At 38.9% G+C, this 10,696-nt stretch overlaps 1 protein-coding gene across 7 annotated transcripts in view; it reads right to left on the bottom strand.

Annotated features, from left to right (window-relative positions):
• Positions 1-10,696, bottom strand: part of LOC131440668 (calpain-D) — a 314,742-nt gene that overhangs the window by 202,264 nt on the left and 101,782 nt on the right. For 6 of the 7 annotated variants that reach the window (XM_058612143.1, XM_058612141.1, XM_058612140.1 and 3 more), the window contains one exon: positions 146-1,249. The exons of the other annotated variant lie outside the window; for it this stretch is intronic. In XM_058612143.1, the coding sequence (XP_058468126.1) occupies positions 146-1,249 (1,104 nt within the window). The remainder of the gene's footprint in view (positions 1-145; positions 1,250-10,696) is intronic. 7 annotated transcript variants of the gene reach the window in all.

Genomic DNA, 10,696 nt, shown 5'->3' with positions numbered 1-10,696 from the left:
TATATATATATATATATATATATATATATATATATATATATATATATATATATATATATATATATATATATATATATATATATATATATATATATAAATATATATATCTAAAAGGAGTAGAAAAAGGACGCTACTGATGAATTACCTTTCCAAGAATAATGGCCCCATGGATTACGCAGTTTTACTAAACGATGTCCTTGGACGTCTCGAACATCTAAGACAGAATATGCATGCCTAGGACGAAGACCTTTAGAACGATATTCATCATCGTCTACTTTCATATTTCCACCGCCACAGCTTGCTCCCATCAAAAATTTCACTTGTCTACAACTTAGTAGTTGCGCCCATATGAGATCTCTATCCACATCATCATCGCTTAGGGAGGGCATTGAGCTAGGCTGAAGAGGTATACTTTCACATGGAGCTCCGGTCAGTGTGGCTAAACCCTCTATTGCCCTTCCTGACACCAATGCTTCGTAGCAGCCATGGAGTTTTGCTACTGCTTTTTCTATGATAGGTACCCATAATTGTTTTCTCTTAGCTTGTGAATACACTAGTAGATCTTTTCTATCGCACGGTAATAAATCATCTACCAAAACAGTTGTCCACTTTCCATCTTTACACAACCGAACTTGATACGCTCCCTGAGGGCAAATGGTTTTCGTAACGACTACTTTACGTACAAGGTCTTCTCTTTCGGCGAGAACGGCTAATGCACTCAACAACCAACAATTTCCTAGTATTCCTTGGCAAATATCTGATGGAAGGGGCGTTCTGAACACTCTCCATGGAAGGGAGTTCGTTTCATCACAACATATTTCGTGAGGTCGGCGCCATTGTACTACTGGGTTTGATTCTATATGGCATGTTGGGTAATAATATAAACTCTTATTAGCAGGCGGGAATGAATCGTCCACGAATAATTCATCATTTTCTTTACAATATTGAATGATATTCACCCACTTATTCAATGAATCCGAATCATCTAACTGTTTTATGAAATCGTTTTTTGAATTTTTAGCTATAGTGGCATTCATGTTTATTAATCGTTGGCTTGAACACATGTCGCATACTACACTAGCTGATGCATTTTTAAATGTGCATGTGGGACAGAACCAGATTTTTCCAGCCGGAATACTCGTTATGTTTAGGCGATCATAAGCCTTACTAGAGAATTTTTCAATACTTTTGTTTTTTGGAACTGCTCCAGAATCCGAAGACCTTTCTAACATTGGTGAAGGATATCCACCTGAAATAAACGTAAAGTCCTTTAGGTGCAATTTTTTTCATTTTCATGTCTAATAATGTATTATTTTTTTCAGTTTCTTTTCAAACTAACTGATATTCAATTCAATAAATTAAAAAAAAAATCAGAACCTATTTTGATTTGAAATGGCAGTGCAAACCTATTTCAAAACCGAAGCATTAAGAGTCGACTATACCATTTGAATTGGTTAGTCGAGATCGCAGAATATATGTGTAAGATGTAAAGATACCAATTAAATGCGTGAGTTATTCGTGGAAACTTAAAAAATCGCGTAACGAATAAAAACTTCTTTATTTCTTTCTAAACGAAATTGCCTGTAACAAAATAAACGAGCGAATAAGATTTAGATAAAATAGTGGATTGACTGTAGTGGCATATTCTATAAATTATATCAAATCACCAAACAAAGGTAAACAGATTTCACACCCGTCTTGATTGAATATTATTTAAATTTTATTATTTCCCGCGAAAAATGGGTGATTGGTTATATTAGTTCATCTGGGCAGCCGGTTACCGAGAAAAAAAGAGGGTTGTATTCAAGCCATTCAATTTTATGCAAATTACTAAATTTTTCACAGTTTACAGAGATAAAATCGAGTTGTTAACAATTTGAAACAGGGTAACGAAATTGTAACCTGCGAATTATACGTTATTGAATATCGAGTTTATATTCCATCGAATAAGGTGGAAATAGACGGTGGTTATTTCACGTAAGCAAGTCTGACAGTCGATGACTTACTTAAAAATGGAATTGGTCGTTTCAAAAAGTCTATGCATGAGGGAGTTTAGATACTCGAATGCAAGCAATTGTATTAAGCATCTATTACTGATGGAAGTAAGATTATCATCCTTCCGATTCGTTTAGTGTGATTTTTTCTAGATCTGTGTCGATAAAATTCGTCTTCCTGTTCGGCTTCTTGTCCCGCATGTTATGAATTCCACGAACTGTAGAACTTCGGTCATACAGCTACTTACAATAAGCTTAAATGTACTTAGTAATAAGCTTAAATGTATCAAATTTCTAGGACCCAATAAAGATAATCTTTGCAATAAAGACATTGAAAAATGTGTTTATTGTGGGGAGAGTCCCCATAATCTCATGCTGCTGCATTTAAGCTGCATAAAGACAAAATGAAGTTCTCTATAAAAGCACGGTCTAAGCGCACATATGCAGAAATGCTTAAAATGTCATTAGTGTCCCTCTTCTCGACACAGAAAACGTTTTTTTTTTTTCAAATCTATAGTAATAGGAATCTGACTCTGATGAAAATAATGAAGGTACATCGTTTGTCACTCCTCAAAGGTCTAGTAAAAGGAAGAAGTCCTCTCCAAAATGACAAAAAAGGCACCTAAAATTACTCCCTCAAAAAAAATATTTATGTGTACAAACTAAAAAGTGAAGCTTAAAACCAAAAACAGTGCCTCCTGATTTGTCAAATTTAATCACCAATCCAGGAACTAGCGCACAAAGAACAATAATCCAGTGGGCTCCGTTTCACACCCAACAACAGGATTACTGAAGTTTTCGGAAATTGTATAGTGGGTTTTCGCAGCATTCAATATTTCTGATTCCCTAAAAACCCTCATAACGGTACCTCTCAACAGCTAAAACCTTTTTTTTTTTGAAACAGTTATCAGCCCAATGGTCAATTTTCTAAGAGTTTGTATAATTTGATGGATAATTTATCATCCACCGCAAATGATTCAATCACTGTCCTGCAGTGGAATTATCGAAGCATCATGCCAAAACTTGATTCATTTAAAGTTTTTTTGCATAGTCAAACATCAAACATAGCCTTAAACTTCGGGCATACTTCGGGCCAAGGAATGTATCTATTGGATACATTTTTTCGAAGGTTTGTCAAGAGACACATCAATGAGCACTCTTTAGAACACGGACAGAACTAAATTCAACTTTATGAAAAATCTACCAGACTGTTTCAGTCTGACATCCAAATTTCTTTCGCTCAAAAACAACAAATGGCATCTGTATTTTTGGATATAGAAGAAGCATTTGATTCAGTTTCCATTGATGTTCTTTCTGACGAGCTCCACCAACATGGACTTCTACCGGTTAAAAATAATTATTTGCACAACCTTTTGTCAGAGAAGCGCATGCATTTTTCACATGGCGATTTGGCAACATTCAGAATTAGCTACATGGGTCTTCCGCAAGGTTCATGCATACACTGAAAATAATTTGCACGCTATCATCATGTGCAAAGCATTTGATCTATCACTGCTCGTAGAACACATGAAATTTATGAAAATATACACTTACCTCATAAAATGAGTGTAAAAACTGTTGATATTTAGTGGAAATCATGCTAGGTTTATATGAAATGCACTTAAAAACGATCAGATATATCGTTACCTCTAGATTCTAAATGCATTTCATGTGAATATCATATTGTTTTCCACATAAATTTCAATTGAAACAAAGTTGATCGATTCAAGTGTTTTGCACACACTTTTGTGCTGTACTCATTTCCACTAGAAAATGAAGTATTTAACACATGCAGTTCGATTCAATAGCAAAACACATCACATCCAAGGGAAAAAACACATCAAAGCTAAGTAAAAAATAATCTAATCTCGCATTTTAGTGAATTTGCACATGAAATCTTGAAACAAATCGCTTTGGTTATGTATTGATATGAAAAAGAATATTAAATTGAAGTGGTGTTTACATATCAATCGATCGTGCAAATTTTTATCAGTGTAAGTTCGCTCTTCTATAAACTCTACGTAAACAACATTGACAGCTGTCTAGTAACCCAATGCAAGCTAAGACAATTGACAGATGACAGCGTGGTTTCAGTTACTGAACCAAAAGTTGTTAACCTGCAAAGAGCATTGCAAGATACCTTAAATAATTTGTCCGTTTGGACTGTTCATCTGGGTATCTCTGCGGAGAAAACATCTGGGTATTCTCTGCGGAGAAAACATAGCTTATCGTCTTTTCAAGAATGCATGATCCCGCGTAGCTTCAGCCCCATATAATGGGAAGAATGAACGCGCAGGTTTTGACTTTCAAATACCTCGGGGTGTGGTTTGATTTCAAATGCACGTGGGAAGGACACATTAGGTATCTGATAACAAAATGCCAACAGAGAGGAAATAACAGGTTCCTGGTGGAGTGCTCATCCGGAAGATCTATTAAAATTGTATCAGACAACGATACTTTCAGTGATAGAAAATTAACGCGTTTGCTTTCGTTCCACTGCCAACTCTCATATTATCAAACCTGAACGAATTCAGTACTGTTGTTTGTGATTTGCTTAGGTTGCATGCATTCGGCACATATAATGAGTTCTAATGGAAAGTCAATCATTGAAAGATCGCTTTTGGGAGCTTTCATCACAAATTTCATCATGCTAATAAGATGTGAGGTACTGAATTCCTGGGTATAATTAACTTCAAAAGGCTAGTCGAGCTTCAATCTCAAACAAGATTCATGACAATATATTTTAATCATATGTCACAGGCAATCAACCCTTCAAGATATATTCCGATCCGTGTTAGTCTCCTTAATGTCCCTGACTCAAAATAAGTTTTCGACACATCCATGCAGCGCGAAGTGCGTTGAATCCCGGATCATCGATGGAAATCCCAAAATTATTTTCAAGTAATTTCAGGCATATTGACTCTGAGAAAATGTTTTACACGGACGGATCACGAATTGAAGAGACTACTGGGTATGGTATGTACAACAATAATGTTTCGGTCTCATTTAGGCTTCAAGAACCAGCATCTGTTTATATAGCAGAGTTAGCAGCAGCTCATTGTAGCTTGAGTGTAATCGTCAAACCAAACCATCATTTCCTTTTCACAGATAGTCTAAGGGGAATATAGGCAAGAATGAACGAAATATTGAATAATAATTATCAAATCACTATAGTGTGGGTCCGGCTCATTGCTCCATTCCAGGCAATGAAAGTGCCGATATTTTTGCCAAACGTGGTGCTATTGAGGGTTAAATTTATGAGAGACCGATTATTTTCAATGAATTCTATAGCGCGTCTCGTCAAAGAACACTTACCAGCTGGCAAGCTTCATGAGATAGAGATGATCTGGGTCGGTGGATGCACTCAATTATTCCTAAAATATCGACAAAGGCATGGATGTGAGTAGGGATTACATTCGTGTAATGTCCAAACTTATGTCCAATCACTACACGTTAGATGCACATGGATTGGACTTTTCGAGACTAATCATTGTGCTTGTAGCAAAGGTTATCGTGATATTGATTATGTTGTTTGGACATGCGTGGAGTATGGTGATGTCAGATCTCAACTAATAATTTCCTTACATACCCAAAATAGATTATCCAATGTCCCAGTTCATGACATTCTTGCTTGTTGTGATCTTCCATACATGAAATTTCTTTATCATTTCATTAATTCCATTGCAGCCCCAATTTAGTATTATTTTTTGTTAAACTCCTTCCTCTTCCATGATTTTAACCAATATTCAGCTATCTTATATTGAATAAAAGTAATGAACTGATAAACAAACCTGAAATAGTTACAAGATCATGTACAAAATAAGGGGTTTTCAATGTAATTTATAATAGCTTAATAAAAACAGTGTTTAGATTAACTACTAACTACCGACATACTAATATAATATTCGAAATGTATTTGATTTAAAGTACTATATATTGTGGATGCTACGGCAAAAAATAAACGTATTTATGAACAATAATTCCACAATGTTTTCGAGGTTTGTGTATTCGTAAACGACTGTACAATGCGTAATTCAAGCCCCAGTGTGGCTCTTAGCCTCTTGTCCAGTAACTCCTATCCCTACCTCCTCGCGGTGCCGGCTGGGGTACGAGCAACCATAGGAAAGATCGGGTAACCAACCCCGCTGAGACTTTGGTCGTATGCTGACAGGGAAGAGAGAGGATGTCGGAGCGTTTGTACTCCATGTTAGGAGCGGCTTCAAACAGCGTATATTCTGGTATCCAGCGGCTGAATATGAAATGCTGCACCCCGTCCAGCTAAATCCAAGGTGGCAATCCCACCATCGGGATTGTCCTAGTGCTAGTTGTGACGCTAAATAGAGGAAGCACGATGATCCTCCGGCGAGACAGGGGGTTGGTGTAGGTCTAATAAGCCGCCCGTAAAATAATCATTACAAATTATACAAGAGAGAACACGACCCGGAGCAATCGGCATAGACCCACACAACGAAAAAAAGACTACGATTGGAAACTTGGAACGTGGAACTGCAAGTCGCTAGTTTTCGCAGGCTGCGACAGGATAATACACGACGAACTGAATCCTCGCAACTTCGACGTCGTAGCGCAGCAGCAGCTTTGTTTGACGGAACAGATGGTGTGGATTAGCGGACATCGAGCGGCTACCTTCTACCAAAGCTGTGGCAGAATGAACGAGCTGGGAACTGGTTTTATAGAGCTGGGCAAGATGCGTCAGCGAGTGAGTGGACGGCAGCCGATCAACGCTAGGATGTGTAAGTTAAGAATTAAAGGCCGTTTTTTCAATTACAGCATCATTAACGTGCACTGCCCACACGAAGGGAGACCCGATGACGATAATAAAGCGTTCTACGTGCAGCTGGAACAAGCCTATGACGGCTGCCCACGCAGAGGCGTAAAAATTGTCATCGGTGACATGAATGCCCAGATAGGATGGGAAGCAATGTACCGACCGGTAATTGGACCGAACAGCCTACATGCCGCATCGAATAAGAACGGCCAACGATGTGTCAACTTTGCGGCCTCCCGAGAAATGGTAGTCAGAAGCACCTTCGTTCCCCGAGAGGATATCCACAAAGCTATCTGGAGATCACCTGACCAACAGACCGAAAACCAAATCGACCACATTTTGATCGACGGAAATTTTTTCTCGGACATCAACAATGTTCGCACCGCAGTGCGAATATAGATTCGGACCACTACTTGGTTGCTGTAAGCATGCGTTCAAAACTTTCGACCGTGGCTACCAAACGTCGAAACGTCGCGGTTAAACATCGCGCGGCTCCGGGATGCTAGAGTAGCCCAAGATTACGCGCAGCAGTTGGCAGTGGCACTACCAACGGAAGATCAGCTAGGTGCAGCTACTCTTGAAGATGGTTTGAGAGACATCTGTTCTGCCATACGGCGGCTCCAAACGTAAGGAACGACTGGTTCGTCGACGAATGTGAACAGTTAGTGGCCGAGAGGAATGCAGCTTGGGCGAACAAGCTGCAACACCGGACGAGAGCAAATGAGGAGCGATACACAGGCGCGGAACAGACTAAACTCGGTATCTCGTAGAAAAAAGCGCGAACAGGAAGACCGAGATCGCGAAGCGATGAAACAGCTGTTCCGTGCTAATGACGAGAAGGTGAACCGTTCGCGCAGAGGCCTTGTGCCACAGGCCGATATGTACCCACACATCACTTATTCATCGATTTCAAATCAGCCTACAACACAATCGATCGAGATCAGCTATGGAAAATCATGCACGACTACGGATTCCCGGACAAACTGATACGATTGGTCAAGGCTACGATGGATCGAGTGATATGCGTTGTTCGAGTATCGGGGATAAACTCGAGTCCCTTCGAAACTCGCAATTTTTAGAAAGTTCGTCCAACTACTTGGTTTTACTGATGATATTGACATTATAGCACGCAACTTTAAGAAAATGGAAGATACGTACATCGGACTAAAAGCTGAGGCCAAGCGGATCGGACTAGACATCAATGTGTCAAAGACAAAGTACATGAAAGGCAGGGGCTCGAGAGAAAATAACGTCAGCCACCCATTAAGAGTTCTGATTGGTGGTGATGAAATCGAAATGGTTGACGAGTTCGTGTACTTGGGCTCGCTGGTGACTGCCGATAATGACACCAGCAGAGGAATTCAGAGACGCATATTGTCAGGAAATCGTGCTTACTTTGGACTGCGTAGGACTCGAGAAAAATTCGCCGTCGTACGAAGTTAACTATCTATAAAACACTGATTAGTCCGGTTATCCTTTATGGGAACGAGTCCTGGACGAGGCTTGCGGAAGATCATCGCGCACTAGGTGTTTTTGAACGGAAGGTGTTGCGAACCATTTTTGGCGGGGTGCAGATGGAAGGCGGTATGTGGAGTAGAGATGGTCGGGTATCGGGTATTTTACCCGAAACCCGACCCGTACCCGTACCCGACGGGTTTTTGGTCGGGTACGGGTAAAAATTTTTATTTTCAATCGGGTACGGGTCGGGTACGGGTAAAAAAAATTTACTGCTTACTCGGGTACGGGTCGGGTCGGGTAAAAAAATTTACTGCTCACTCGGGTACGGGTAAATTTTTTTTTCTGATCGATTACCCGACCATTTGTACTTCACATAAATATGTTTACACGTTGACGAGAATTTTTTATTGCAAAACAGTTGTTCCGAAAAATAAACAATTTGATTCAAGGGGTTTTGACATTCGCGCCTAGGACCTAGCACAATCCAGTAAAAATTATTTGATTAATATATAAAATGTAGTGTAGTACTCATATCACATTAAGATACCAGAAAACTGTTATTTTAAATATTGGTTGGAGATGTTCAAAATTGACATATAAATCATTATTATTCTAACCATAAAAACATGAACATTTATTTCAGAAAATCTGCATAGAAGTTCTTCTTATTCTTCACTTCTGGGTGGTGTCACCTCACTTGAAATGACACCGATTGATGGCACAGCAAGTTGAGCTATATTGCCAGTTCGATGTCAACATTTCATAAGGGCACATAAACCAATGAGAGTTTCTCTTTGTTTACTTTTTTTGTGAATATCTCCTTAATTTTCACGTGTACCTACAAAGTATTCGTGTAGAATTAAAGACAATGTCCCCATGTTTCCAACATTACCAAATATGTAACGAACGTTTGTATAATAACGCAGATATAGTCGAAAGAGAAAGTAAACAAAGAAAATCTGTCAATTGTAAATTAACTCGACGTCCACATTTCAAATGGGCCTAATTTTGAAATGTTGACGTCGAGTTATTTTACGTTCCTTTTCACTGAAAATCTCGATGCGTGACAGTCGCAAAAGTACGGGTGAAAATCTTTTCACGCGAAATGCTCAAATTTTCACCGTATTCACTCGTTGAGGGTTAAAAGGAAGGTGGAAAAGAAATTTAATGGCTGTAAAAACCACCAGCTCCCGTTAACATCGTTGGTGTGGGATTAATTTAAATCAAAATCATAATTCATTTCGCTTTGAAGTAAAAAAAATGTAACCAAAAAAAATTTCTCACAAATGTTCAAACTACTTACACTTGAAGGACTCACAGTTCACCATTTTCAAAATTGAATTTTTCACACCGGGAATACACGTACATTATTTAATGTTTGGTCAATTCACGTAAACGAACCGATGATACTCTATTCATTTTAAGGGATGTTCGTGATTTTTCAAGTGATTCTAATGTGATTTTTATTTGTGTGTCAAGATAATGAGCACGCTTACTTGTGGTTCTAAAGAATTAGATCAAAAGTCGCACTGTTTCGTAAAAACCATACCTACCCAAAATTGAATACAACGGGTATTACGACATTTTGGATCAATAAGCTTCTCGAAAAATTTGAGTAGATATTACTCCCTTTTGTTGACATTTGTAAATGAGTATAAAGTACCAAAGACATTGGAAATCTATTCATGCTTCACAGTGTATTTATATGTTCAAATGTAAACAAGCATTTTAATGTATTTTACTTACAAACTAGAGCTTGATACGGCTCGCTATCTAAAACACTTTATTTTTTCCATCCTAAATTTTGGTGAAATTTTTTACTACTCATTCGGGTCGGGTACGGGTACAGGTAATTTTTAAACGGGTACGGGTCGGGTACGGGTCGGGTACGGGTAAAATTTTTTATTTTTTATCGGGTACGGGTCGGGTACGGGTAATTTTTTTTTATTATTGATCGGGTACGGGTCGGGTACGGGTAATTTTTTAAATTTTTAATCGGGTACGGGTCGGGTACGGGTAATTTTTTTTGCTGATCACTCGGGTACGGGTCGGGTTCGGGTATAAGAATTTCTATACCCGACCATCTCTAATGTGGAGAAGGTGAATGCTGGGAGAACCAACTCTAGTTCAAGGTCGGGCGGTTACGGTGGGCCGGGCATGTTGTTAGAATGTTAGGAGAACAACCCGGTTAAAATGATCCTACCGGTATAAGAAGAGAAGGCAAGATGGATCAATCAAATTGAGGACGACTTGCGGACCCTTTGCAGCTTCCGAGGCTGGCGGCGAACAGCCATGAACCGAGTTGAATGGAGACGTCTCCAGTATACAGCAGAGACCGGCGTAGTAAGACTGAAAGAGTAAGAGTAAGTATTCAGAAAATAATTTCAAGATCACTAGTAGCCGTACTTGGGACTTAGAACCACCTACTCTGACAACTGTTATATTGACAGGATATTTC

The sequence above is a fragment of the Malaya genurostris genome, chromosome 1 (genome assembly GCF_030247185.1).
Source record: "Malaya genurostris strain Urasoe2022 chromosome 1, Malgen_1.1, whole genome shotgun sequence".
In the NCBI taxonomy this organism is placed as follows: domain Eukaryota; kingdom Metazoa; phylum Arthropoda; class Insecta; order Diptera; family Culicidae; genus Malaya; species Malaya genurostris.
Note: the sequence above shows the minus strand (reverse complement) of the source record. Positions and strands in the feature narration are given on the sequence as shown.